This window comes from Mirounga leonina, unplaced genomic scaffold (genome assembly GCF_011800145.1).
Source record: "Mirounga leonina isolate KUSES-001 unplaced genomic scaffold, KU_Mleo_1.0 Mir_54, whole genome shotgun sequence".
Taxonomy (NCBI): domain Eukaryota; kingdom Metazoa; phylum Chordata; class Mammalia; order Carnivora; family Phocidae; genus Mirounga; species Mirounga leonina.
Genome location: NW_023270812.1, coordinates 3,706,171 through 3,720,072, shown reverse-complemented (window position 1 = coordinate 3,720,072; position 13,902 = coordinate 3,706,171). Strand labels below are relative to the sequence as shown.

At 44.5% G+C, this 13,902-nt stretch overlaps 1 protein-coding gene across 4 annotated transcripts in view; it reads right to left on the bottom strand.

Annotated features, from left to right (window-relative positions):
• The window catches only part of LOC118001846 (fibronectin type III domain-containing protein 1-like), a 98,342-nt gene that overhangs the window by 68,721 nt on the left and 15,719 nt on the right, over nt 1-13,902 (bottom strand). For 2 of the 4 annotated variants that reach the window (XM_034992016.1, XM_034992018.1), the window contains exons 1-3: nt 4,119-8,243; nt 1,713-1,799; nt 1,219-1,287 (exon numbers count right to left, since the gene is read on the bottom strand). The exons of 1 other annotated variant lie outside the window; for it this stretch is intronic. In XM_034992016.1, the coding sequence (XP_034847907.1) occupies nt 1,219-1,287; nt 1,713-1,799; nt 4,119-4,266 (304 nt within the window). In that variant the 5' untranslated portion in view covers nt 4,267-8,243. Of the gene's footprint in view, nt 1-1,218; nt 1,288-1,712; nt 1,800-4,118; nt 8,244-13,902 lie in introns of those variants that run through there. One more of the 4 variants, XM_034992019.1, reaches the window with a different exon arrangement.

Sequence of the window (13,902 nt, the reverse complement as noted above, 5' to 3'; positions counted from 1 at the left end):
CTGAACATCTGTCAGTAAAAAGTTTACATGTGCCTCTTCAGGGGTGGACAGTCTCGGAATAAACACACCCTTGCATATTTTGCACATTTCCTAGGTGTACTACCATCTTGGCTATTCGACTGTCATCATCCTCTCAGTTTTGACTGTGGCCCTTTGCTCTTGTCCCTCCTGTCACCCTCATACACACTCGGCTTCCACTCTCACTCTGGAGCATGACTCTGGAATCCATGCCTGCCCCTTACTTCTCTCTTCCGACTTTCATCTCCCCACCTCCAATCACCTCCGAGATGTCTCCCTTCCAACACCCCATGGTCGCCCCAAGTCCAACATATTGGAACAAAAGCATATCACCTTTCCTTGAAAGCCAGCTTCCTTTTCTGGTTGTTTCATTTTTTCACCCCCTTTCTGTGGAAAGGGGACTTCGAAACTGCCTACACCCATCAAACCTGACCTGAGAAGCAGATTATGGTCATTGGTTTCAAAGTACTCACCTTCCTCTCAACAACAACACCAGATTGACGGACTTAAAAACAGCATTCATGAAAACAGAATACAGGTCCTCGCCATATTGCCTTTGGGATATTATCCAACCACACTCCAAAATGACTGCATTCATTTTGCATTATTTTTTCACCATTAATTAAATGTATTCAAAAAAGCATACAAGAAATGTTAACACTTCCCTCAACAAGTAAAACAATATGACTAGACAACATCAACATCCAAATGATAAAACAGACATATATACAAATATGGAGCAGAGATGGAAGGCAGGTGCTCGAACATATCACAAAATATCCCATGCTTATGAGAAAAGAGAGAAAGGCTTGATACAGCATATTAGCCAATAAAAGCCACTTCCTGGTGGATTCCATTCATTTATGCCATCCACAGGTAACAGAGCTATAAATATCCTCATCAGGCCAGGGCTGCCATCTCAACCACCATATTTGCCTGTTAACAGTGCAACAGTAACCCCAGATGTAGACAAGGACACTTCCCCACACCAGCACGTGAAAGAACAGTGCGAAATGAGCAACACCGGCTGCAGTCTGGGCCATCGGGTGCAGAGCAGATTGACCAAAACCGTGTGGCATGTGTGTTAGTTTAGCGATGGGAACTAAATGAAGGTTGGTGAGCACATGTGTGTGACAGAAGCACAACCCTCTTGCGAGACGGTGCTTCAGTGAGGACATGAACCGAAGGAGCACGTAGTACCTGTGGTGGTTTCATTAAATGGTCCTGGACCCTTAATGGGAAAACCATCAATCCGGATCCATTCACCTCCTAAATGAGGAAAATGCAACTTCATAGTTAGAAACGAGGACGATTGGATTTTCCACATTTCAGTGCAGCCCTAACACATGTTTAGTGGTCTTTTCAACAGTCCTCAAAAGGATCCGCTCAGGCCACATCCGTAACGAGGCACCTAAGCTTTCTGGACATCACATCTTCTTGGTCTTTTGCACATGGCTTACTCTAATGAGTACTCCAAAAATTTAGGACAAAACGCTAACAACCTACATCAAAATTACTTTAAAAGCAGGGATAAGTCTCTCCTAGTTTTCTATCTTTCAGCTTGCTATACAAGTCATTCTTGCTCAGGAACCCTTTAAAGATTCTAAATCTGTATAGATCCGAGAAAGCAAAGAAGGATGTTTCTCCCCATCTAAGTAACAAAAATACAGCCTCCAATTCTAGGTATGACTTACCAGGTAGGCTTTCAGCTCTGTAAACCGGACGGCTCACTCCACTGGGGTTTTCTGCAGTAACCAGCACAAAGCACACTACCCCCGGCTCTGAAACATATGGTTTACATCAAGCCACCGTTTCAAATCTCCAGGAATGACAGTGTGATTCACTAACTGTCTCCCTTATGTATAACCAAATATAAAAATCTGAATTAAGTGACAAGTCTAACTACAGCTCTCTCTCTCTCTTTTTAATCAATATCACTAACATTCCTCTCATGCAACGAAAATATGCCTGACCCAAAGAACACGAAATTTATTTAGTACAAAGTACATGGCATGTCTAATAAACCTGGATTCATAAGCTGTCAACAGAAAAGGCTTTTGAGCTTTTTAATGTGAAATTAATGTAGGAAATAGGAACGCACCATCCACTAAGTAGGTGTTTTATAGTCTACAGTGTCAGTACCTGCAAATAATATCTCCCCCTGGAAGCTTCAAACAGAAAACTCCAAAGCACAGAAAGAAAATTTCAGGGTAACTCATAAAATTTAGCACATGGGAAATCTTCATTGCAACATGTAAAGCTTCATGAAATTTTTCTCCTTATGACAGTGAATACTCCCTTTACTAGGTCTGCATGTTGTTGTCTTTGACCATTTCAACAAAAACCTAGAGAAACAGCTGTTGGAACCTTGGACATGTTAATCTTGAAATAACTGGGCTTCACTTTGACGTGTATATAGGGGTCAAGGCCAAATAGCCATGGTCTCTTTGGCTGAGCTCCTGAAGTCGGTGGGACGGGAAGGGAAACCGAGAGACCACATTACCGTGTGAGTGTGCCCTGAATTTGCAGCTGCAGAAAGGAAAACTCCAATTGTGCTGGTTTTCCTCAAAATGAATTACTGTGAAAGGTAAGTGAAGGCGCCAGTTCCTTGGAGAGATGAGAGTTTGTGGGCGTTTGATGGGACGGACGGTTGGAGAGATAAGTGTTAGATGTGTCAAAGGCAAGAAGCATATGTACATTTCTCAAGGTGAGAAGTGTTTCTATAACAGAACTTCGGTTCTAGGGCCAGAGGCCCAGCAACAGCGACACAGAGATGCCATCTAGCACCCCTGCTGTGCTCGAGGTCAGTAGGACCTCTGTCTGACTGTGGCAGGCCCTGGTAGCATGTAGGGTTTGGCATGGCCTGCTGGACTAACTGGGAAATGCTCTCTAGGGTCAGACAGCACACAAAATCATGCTTTGCCAGGCACTTTCTCTCTTCATTCTGAGGTTATTCGCATTTCAAGGCAATTTAATCCACATGTCTCTGATTCCCATTAACTCATCAGTGAGTTACTTGGGAGAGACTATTTGTTTTTCAGTGAGTTCTAGGGCTCTCTTTTTGCATGTTTTTCTTCTCTGCAGTGATCATAACAACCTAAGGTTTGAACAAGCAAAGATGACCCTGCTCATGCCTTGGGTCCAACAGATTCTCCATTTAACCTCACTGTCGTACTTAGTAGGGTCATACTGATGTGGAAAAGATTCAGAGAAATGTATGTTTAGCTGGAACCACGAAGAAGGAAATCTGGCTCCTTTGATGTCCCTTCTATATACTTTCTGCTCTGTTACTCAGAAAGTCTAACATTATAATGCAGGAGGTGGAGAGAGAGTAAATGTGTAGACAATGGCCAGGAATCTGAGGAGCCATGAGTTAGTTGATTTTGATCCACCAAAGGAAGGCAGGAAAACGGAAACCCAGTGCAGGGAGACCTGGTTGTCAGAGATGCTGACTTCTGTTACTTCCTTACGATCCATCATGAGGTTGGACTGTAGAATAAATGGGAGTTTCAGGCTCGTAGGATCAAAAAAGCAAAAGATAGAGGGTCCCAAGGAGGCAGCTCAAAGCCTATGTTCAAAACCACCTACACTTGCACTTATAAAACAATATATTTAGGAAAATTTTTAAGTATTACAGACTTCCAGAATCAAATTTAATGGGGAGAATGTCATGTCTTTGAACCAGATGTGTCTAAGCATGACATATCACACACACCCTCACAGGGACATATTATTTGAGTAATCTCTAATTGGTTTATAAATTAGAAATCTCAAGATTAGGCTACAAAGTAAAGTTTCTAGGAAACAAAGAAACAACATGCTTTCCAAAAGCACATTCAGAAACTAAAAACTGGTTTCCTACATTCGTTTGGAGAACTACCCAGAAATACTTGAGTTCAAATGCAGAATGGGAAGTCCAAGGGCAAGATAAAGATTAAGCAACAGCCTCATGACCTCAGCTACCTGTTCCCAAAGAACCATGAGGTCCCTGGAGCCTGGCCACACTGTGTCTCACAAACAGCCATCCTACCTAAGAAGGGAACTGAGAATGTTGGTGTACAGTTAGTTCTGACCGGGAACAAGACCATAGAGTCACTTACCCACATCCTCAATAAGGAAGGAGTGCGTCTCGGCATTCACCTTGATGTATTTAAGACTTTTCAGTGACTTCCCATAGGCAATGTTGTAATGCTCCACGGGTCTACTGGTAGCATCTTTGGGTGGGTCCCACGTGACTTTCAGGCCCATTTTAGTGGACAGCAGTTTCACGTGCCTTGGCTTCAGTGGGTGGTCAGCTATGCAAACAGCGCAACTATCAACTTATGGGAATGGCAGATTGTGAAAAGGAATTTTTTTCCAATGTTCTCTGATATTGTTATCAAAAGAGCAAATGACTTTTAATTTGTCTGGTCCTAAAGACGTTAAGTATAGTCATGTTTGAACATTGTTACAGTATGAGAGAGCAAAACAAACATATCAAACCCACAAGCTTTTATGTATTTTGGATAACTGTGGGTGGTAAATTTAAAACAAAAGTGAAACAAATCAAAACAAACTCTAGGCATTCTCTGGCTTGATTATGTTGCCTTGCTAGTGCAGGAATAACGAATTCATAATTTGACATGTTCTCCAGAGGCATTCATATATCAAATAAGCTCTTAGTATTCTATATGGTACAGTTGGACAATCTTTAAAATACCTCCGAGAAGAACAATATAAAATTGTCATGATGGGGACGACTAACCATTGCATCCAAAGCGAGATAACAGAAGCATTCATTTCCACAAAGAAAACAAATCAAGATCATCAACACCTTAGAAGGGAGGTAAGCTTCTGGTTCATCTGCATAGAGCTAATTTAAATGTTTCCATATTTTGTCCCAGAAGAAGAAAAGCAAGTTATTAAGAAGCACAATTACATTTTTATATTCAGTTATGAGGTCCCATAAACATATTCTTGATTTTGAAAAATAACCCAAATGACACATAACATTTTGTCAAACAAAATCTCTCAGCTCACATTGTAACAGATCCTGCAACATTACATCATATGAATAGATGCTAAACATTCACACAACAGTCAAACAAATTTTAGGCAAACCTGGATCTGAAACTGTTTATTCAATGATACAAGGCACTCTCAGGAAAGAGAAAAGTAATCTAAGAAACCCAGAAACCTTTAAACTGAGTACCATGAAGAAAAATGAGTTTGGAACCTCATGGAAGAAGAAAGGGGAAGGAGTGTTTTGTGACGACACGTGGACTGGTTAGTATGTGATTTTGATACCAGGTGAAAATTCTGAACACCATAACCACAGATGATGCTAGCATACATCACTCATCCCTCCCCAAATTGCCCCACTGCCTCAGGAGTAAAATGATGAAAAAGGAGAACTCATATGGCCTCACTCAAAGAAATCCAAGGAATGAAGAAGAAGAGAATGGATCTGATGATTTCAAAGCAGTAAAGAAAGAGTGCCTGTTTTGGAGACAAAAGCATGTTGTCAGACTCCGGGCAGGAAGCAAAACCCACAAAGCCTCCCCTCCCCAGTTCCAGGGATGAGGGTCCCATAAGCCCATAATGGGAGAAATCATAGACAAGAAACCTAGCGCTCTCTGCAAAATTTTGAGTTGAGGAGATTGTACACACAGTGCGTCGGTGACTTTCTGGGCATTTACTAGCAATCATGGCTACTCTTCAATAATTCTCATGTACCCCTCCCTCCTTGCCCACGAGAAACCTTCCAGGACTTACTTAGCCAGAAGACTGGGGTTCCCTTCTTTCAGTTCCCTTTCTTTCCCCCAAGGCTTCACTACAAAAACCTCTCCTCCTTCTCTGCCATCTGACTAACCAGCTTTTTCTAGTCGTGATCCCTATTTCCCCCAACAGCAGCAATCAGTCCCAGGAATCCAATATTTCACACTGACCAAAAGGTGTGCAAGAGCAAAGCGAGGTTCCCCGCCCCCGTTCCAAAACTGCAAAGGGATGCTCATGGTTGGGCGAGTCTCCCAAGGAAGAAAACAAATGAATGAATATGTGAATAACGTTTTTCTTTACAGTTCGAGTCCAAATCTCCCTTAAGGAAAGTTAGCTCCTGGACAGACAGCCAAAAACAAGAGGCCAGTGACCCCCAAGCACTGTCACATTTTCTCTTAGGCGCTCGTGATTCAATCAGTACAATACTGCCTAGGCTTGAAAATGATTGACTTTCATTACTGATAATCTGAAAAGAAGAACAATTGATAAATATACTCATTGTTCTTCCTGGCCCTGTCTTGCGTCTATTCTTGGACACAGCATAAAAGAGTTTCCAACACAAGTGAGAATCCACATTCAAATGGTTGCATCAGCCCAGCATATGGGGAGATACTTCAAACCTTCAAGGAGCTCCAGTAAGAGATGCACAAAGTAAAAAAGGGCAAGGGGGAAATACCTCTGGGTTGCCAAAACCTAATGACCATCACCTCACTGTGCTTACACAATCGGAGCTTCCAACTGTGTCTGTGCATGAGTTTGTTTGCCCTCCTCTAGCCAATGATCAAGTATCATCAGTGTGTCTCAACTTGATAACTGCCTGAGCCAACATTTGGATGCTGAGAGAAAGGCCATATGGTGCTCAACTACAGTAAATACAAATGGGAGAGGGCAATGGACAGGAGGAGAGGGTTTATGGAGTGTCTACCACCCACCGCCCACGGCTCTGAGCACCTAACCCTACGTTACATGAGGTGCTCAGAACACACACCACCTGGGAGGTGTCATTTACTCCCTCTGTATTCCAGATGAGTAAAGAAGGCCAGGAGCAAGGTTAGGGTTCACCCGGAGTCACACAGCTGCCCCAGAGCGGAGTCAGACGCAAACCCTGCTTCACCCAATTCCAAAGCCCAGCTCTCCCCCTCCCAGCTCACAGACCCTCAGAATTTGCCCCTGCTCAGATATGACCTGTGACCATTGCCATCAAAAATTAATTTAGGAAGCCACCACCATTCTAAAACAAATCACGAGGCCTCCAGAGTTGGGTTTACCATCTCTTCCACCATGCCACTTTCCTCCCTGGGGGGGCACTCCTGCCCCCAATACACTGTTATGGCACCTTGTGCTGGGTGTCCTCATCCTCCCCCCTCTCTGGAAGGAATGGAAGAAGTGGATGATGTGCTCTCTCAGGGACATTTGCATTCTTATGACAAAACCTAAGACCAAATGACTTTTCTAATAGTGACGTCTTAGGCCTCAGAGAGTTGCCTAATGAAGGTCATTAGTGAACACAAAGGCCTCTGGGAGACCTGGAAACCATACTTTCAAGGCAGCCTTACCGTCAATCTCCTTAAGATCCATCCTGAATTTACGGTTTTCCAAAGGCCTTAGGCCAATCTACCATGACCCTTCCTCCCACCCTCCCCCCAACACACGCAACCTGGGTCCGTTAAACAAACCATATGGTGGCTTGATTAGCAGATATTTTCATTCCCTGGATTGTTATCTACTTTGATATTTCAAACTGATGTCATTTTTGATGCTTCCTAGTGAACATCATCTGTGCCCGCTTAGGAAGAGTTGGAGGAAGAAGAAGAAGAGGAGGCCTGGATAGAAAGCAATCTTTTCTGTCACTCCAGCCCCATCCAGAGCCCCTCATGCCTGAGCTCTCAGTGAACTCATCAAACCAGCATCTATCTGAGGAAGAACCAGTCTGAGAAGGCACAAATCAATGCACGTGCCCGTGAATTACTTGACAGAAAGCTGCTTCTTGGGACTAGAAATATGACCGTATGTTCTCTTCCCAATGATTGTTTTGTAGGTCTCCTGATTTCATTCCTTAAATGTGCAGTCAAGGCATAAAGGCTGTGAAATTGGTTTCCAGGTCTGCAGACTGCATTCTGGTTCTGTGTTGTGGGATCAGTATTCTGGGAGCATAAGGATGAAATATGACAAAGTGATTCCTGATTTATTCTAACTGTTCTTAGAAACTTAGACCAGACCACCCTCTCTGCTAGATAAATGCAGCACATAACCTTTTGTAATAGTTTTCTATATTCTTGTCTAATAAAGATGATACTGGGTACATCCTTTAAAGCTATAAATCCCATGAACTGCCTCTCTAAAAAGGAAAAAGGACAAACCCAAAGTCAAGACAACAGGAATTCTATGGCCCAGCAGAGGGAACACGAGGAAGTAACCTCCCAGAGCCTGAATGACAGGTTAAGGCCATGACAAGCTGTTTTTTCCTTTACCCCGGATACAAAATGAGGAAATGAGCTTAAGTGGCAGCCTAAGGGATGTTAGGTTAAGTATAAAGAATTTCCTGTCCATGTCTTTTCTCATTTCTCTCCATTCAAGGTGACTTTGAATGGAGCAGATGGTAAGGTGCTCCAGATAGAAGAAGGAAGCTAGTAGAGTCTGCTACGACTCCAGCAATTTCATACCATGAGAAAGTCATTTCCATAGTTCATGCCAGTAAACATTATCCAGATTCAAGGATATTTTGCCAGGGACCAAGTGGCAATGGTATTTTGGTGATATTTTGGATACCCAGCAACTGCTAGGCTAGACATTTCTGAGCCATAGCTCCTATGAGACCTCTACTGGTTTGTTCAGGAACAGACAATAAGGGCACAGTCAGCACCTAGAGTTGTTACTTTGGTCTAGCTCCAAATTTCAGGTCTTATCCAAGACGGTTCTAGGAGGCCACTTTGGCTCCAGGGCCAAAGTATGGATCCATTTCTGCTCAAGGATGGAGACCAAAATTCCAATGGCTCTGGAATGTCTGTCTTTGGAAGGTCTTCAGCTTCTGCAGAGTGACCTCAAGGGGTTCCCCAGGGCTGAGGATGCCCCCAGGATGCCAGAGCTAGGTTCCCAGGGCCAGGCTGGCCTGACCAACATCTGCAGGGCCCATTTCTCACAGTAGACAAGGGGCATCACACCTCACCTGGCCCTTGCTCACCTTCCCACTCTGGCATCTTTCTTGACACCAGATATTGACCATACACCTGGTGCTCACTTAAATGGCTGATGGATTGAAGAAAAAGATGTTAGGAGGTTTTAGACTCACGAGGTCAACCAAGGATTTCCAACCCAAACACTTCTAAGGACCAGGAAGATCAAGCAAATAGTGAAGACATATTAAGGAGTGTTGTCCACTGTGTCTAAAGGCACAATTTCGTCTCACTTTAGGTACAGATGTGTTCAAGGACTCATATCTCACTGCCAGACCTCCCTCTGTCCCCTGAGAGGAGTAAAGGCTCTGAAAAAAACTGGCCTGGGTTCCAGAGAAGAAAGGAAGTCCCATCCCAGGATGGCTTTGGGGAGGGAACTGTGGGATGCTATACAGGCTTTGGCTACTAGCAAAACTGATGACCGCTACATGTCCAGTGCTGGCCTAACCATCCCAGACCAACAGTCCCTACTGCCTATGTGATAATCCCATGTGAGTTCCAAATGGTTCAAAGTGAATCTCAGTATCTTAACTTCTCATTGTCTTGCTTCAGACATCACCGCCCATCTGTAAGAGTACAGTCATAGCCACAACGAATGAAAATACATATATTCCTAGAAAGGGAATTCCGTGAAGGGCTATTTCTCAGAATAAAGGGAAGGCAAGTTCAGCATCAGTTGATAAAATGAATCAATGGTAAAAGTAATCCAAAATGGACACAATTCAGGGAGAAATCATGCTTTGAGGACTGTGATTCAAAACAGTAACTGAATATTTCTGGATCCAAAGTATTGTTTTTGCTTGTTTCGTTTCATTTTACTTTTAAAAAACAACACAGTGACTTCATTATATTCTCCATATAGGCAAAAAATCAAACTATCGGGTTTATTATTGATAAGGTTACATCAGAGAGGGTGGATCTAATGTGGGACCATCACCATGCTTCCTATCTCCCTCCCCTCTCCACTTGCAGACCCTCAGGTGAACACAGAGGGGAGAGCAGAGCCTACAGAGCAGACGGCGTCAGGGCCACTGCCACAAAGGCTGGGAGAGAGCAACAGGCCTGAGCCCCAACCCAGTGCCCTCCCCTATGGAAGCAGGCCCGAAGAAGAGACTCACATGTCTGTGTCTTCTAACCCATTAATGCCATGGAGTAGAGAAAACAGACAAATGGAGACTGGGCTCTAACCACTCACCCCTCAGATACAGCAAGCCTCAGGGAGGACAGAGGCCAGAAGCAAAACACGAGGAGAGGAAAATGAAAGTCCCCTTAATGTCTCCAGCAGGCTATTCCCTGGCCCCACTGGGCATGACCATTAACCTGAAGTCAAGCTGTAGCTGCCTCTTCTGAGAGAGGATCAAGACCACTTGCCCCACCTTCAGGGGCCTCCCCAGGACTAATCACTGTCCCACTATGATCCTCCTGGGGTGACAGATGGGGATCCTTCCAGCCCCCAAAAGGCTCTGAAATGAGGAAGGCTCATTCTTTAGCCAACTCCAAAGCCACACTGACCTCTAGGCTGAAAATCCACTCCTGCCTGTCCTTCCCCAATCCCATATTTTGCCCAGTCCATGCTATCCAAAATAGCCCACCAGAGTTTAAGCAATGAGATGAAATACCATACACATATTCTGATAATACAATACCACCAATATAAAAATGTCCCAATTGCAATATAAGTCCTTCCCATTATAAAATTCCCAAGGAAAATTTAGAGTCCAAGAGTGAAGCCTTCTGGGTCTTATAGCTTAAAATCTAAAGAAATTAAAGTCTAGGTTTCTTTCCACTCTTACTTCCTGTTCTGTCTAGCCTCAGCCAGAGGAGATTCATCTAGTGCCCATATGGGGTAGCCCCTCGGCCACTGCAGCCCCTGCCATTTTTCACTGAAACTGGTGTGAATTCTTCAGGATTCCCTGACATAAAGATAATTAAATCCAAAGTCTTCCACCTACCTAGATTCTTAAAGAGCCCCAAGACCCGGGGCACCTGGGTGGCCCAGTCATTAAGCGTCTGCCTTCGGCTCAGCTCATGGTCCCAGGGTCCTGGGATCGAGCCCCGCATCGGGCTCTCTGCTTAGCGGGGAGCCTGCTTCTCCCTCTCCCACTCCGCCTGCTTGTGTTCCCTCTCTCTCTCGCTGTCTCTCTCTGTCAAATAAATAAATAAAAATCTTAAAAAAAAAAAAAAAAGAGCCCCAAGACCCTACCAATCTCTATAAGGCAGCAAATCCAAAATGTGCAGTGTAAAGGACACATTATTTTTGTCTACCGGATGAAGCCTCCCCCAGTTCTGGTAACAGATTTCTGTTCATGTGAGCTCAGAGGGCTCAGGAGACTTCACTGGAATCGTTCTAACTGGAGCTAGACCCTGGGCACTGCCTCAGCTTTCCAGTCACGAGGCTGTGGCAGAAGCATCTTAGAATTGTTAGTGACAGCTCTCGTGTCACGTGGAGAGAGAGTCCAGGGGCTGTTAGAGCCCTGGATCTAGGGCTCAGTCCCTAAGGTCAGCTCAACCCCCACACTTCTGAACATACAGCTCCACAACGCAATGAATTCTGGTACTTAAATGAGTTCAAGTTGGGTTTTTGGCCACTTGCAGTCAGACCCTGATGGATTAATCAAGATCTTCTATGAAAGTCAAAAATAACTTTCTAAAGCTACCCCAGTAGCCAGTACGTTTAGTCACAAAAGGCTGCCAGTGTGCAGACACACCCCCCAAAAATTAAGGCAAATACCAGCCAGGGATGGCTGCCATTCCTAGCGGAGCGCTGCGTGCAGCCCACCCAGTCTGGTAGTCGCTGCTGAGGGACAGGAGCGGACAACCTTGTTGAGAAGGAAACCCCCAAAGGAATGTTAAGAGCTTCTGAAATAAACTAGTCCCTTAAAACCCCCAAAATTCTAAAATTATTTCTTAAGTATACTAAGGATTGCTCTTTAATGCAACAAAACCTTCATGTTTATGTAAGTCTCCCTACTTCATCTTTGTATGAAATACAAGTTTTACTTTCCACTAGAAACCACCAAATACTTCCCAGACTCTGAAATGAAGAAAACACAGATCTCACTGCAACCATGAGTGTTTGACCAAAAATTCAATCAATAAGCCAGAAAAGGTTAGGATGTAAACCAGTGGGGGGGGGGGGGGGGAGGCTGTGGAATCAACATGATCTACAACTTTGAGACTAATTCCAAGGAAAGGTGGAAAAATTCGGCTCTTGTCCATAAGATACCAGACAGCAAAGGAATAGTCACAAATGTAGAAACATCCAGATGGTTGGCAACACATGGGCAAAACACTGGAACGCCCAGCCAAGTTTTAATAACTTGTCAAATGGATGGAATTATATTTGCCAAATAACTATGACGCTCCCCTCAGAAACAAACAAACAACAACAAACAGGGCAAATACAGGTTGTTTTGCAACAGTGTGAAGTAACACTCTTATGAGTAAAATCTACATATGGTTGACTACATTTTCCACCTGGAAGACTGGGGCTGGGTAGACACAGTCGAATATTAAAATAATGGTCTGGCTTCTCTTCTGACATTTCACATTATGAACGGGGTTCAATAAAAGTGTTTTCCACAATTGGCATGGTTCTCTATGGATAACTGCTTTAAAAAAAATAAAACCAACAGGTCTGGAAGTCTAGGTCTTTGGAGTCTTTAAACTTAAAAAACACTCTACAGAGCTGAACGAACTTTGCAAACAAAACCTCTGACCCCACCACGGGGAAGCCACGCAGTGCTGTTCTCGAGTCAGAGAAACACCAAGGCAAGCAGATGTCCCGGGTCCCCCGGGAGATCGAGGGCAGCCAGGGCTCTCCAGACTTTAACCCTGGCTCGCATTCCTCAAAACCCAATCCATCTTCCCTTGTCACGACGTGCTCAGCATGTCACTGGCTTCCACCCCCATGCCCAACGTGTCCTGTCACGTTCACCTGCTGAGGGCATACACAAGTAGAGTGAGAAACCAGAAGACTCAGAATGCCCTGAGCAGCTCTGGTGGGTGGCTGGAGCACCCTGGCCCTCGCTGCCTGCAGAGTTTCCTAACGAGCAGAGGGACGAGCGAGGCCACTAGGCTCGTGTGTGCTCTGCTCACCTCCCGCAGCCTCAGCTAAACCTGAGTTCCCTGCCCTTGTCCCCAAACCCTCAGGCATATTCCAGTATTCTGATCACAACAAAGCATCATTTTATTCAGACTAAATGGCCAAATTCACAGGCGTACATGCCAATGAGCTTATAAGGGCACTAGATGGTCACTGAATACAATTGTGAATCACATTTTTTTCTCCATCAGCTCAAAGAAGCCAAATGGTGAAGCCATCCAAATCTCAAAACTCAAGCCACTGGCTAAGCTTAAGTAGAGTTTGTCTGAGTCCATTTCTATCCTCTCCAGACAGTTAGCACCTCCATCACCTTCCTCCGCCTCTGTGCAAGCATTCTTTACCTGGGGCGAGTTTCAGGTGGCCACATGTCACAGAAAGAGGCATCCTCATACGTGGCTTCAGTAAACTGCTCCCCTGGGTCGTGGGGTTGGGGAGGGGTGCTGCACATAAGCTGGTCATGCCCTAGGCTGCCCAGTACTCCTGTCAGGGCATGGGAACTTCCCAAGGAAAAAGCCCAATGCTGCATGGGCTGTACTTTCTTTACTGTATCCCTTTCTCCTTAGGAGTTGGCCCCCAAGCTCCCACCCAAGGCCACCTGCACCCAGCAAAAGCTGTCATTCAAATGCCATCTCATTACCCTCAAGGGTTAATGGCTTCCTATGGGAAATTTCTGCCTAGAATGTTCTAGATTCTAGGTTGTTTATTTGTACTGGGGGAGAAAGTGGGGTGAAGAGACAAAGGCAGAATATCTGCTAATATAATTTACCTCACATTATTCCCTTTCATTATCTTCCTTCCTCCCTGTCAGCCACATTGGGGAAGATCTATAAAGCAGAAAAACACACAAAA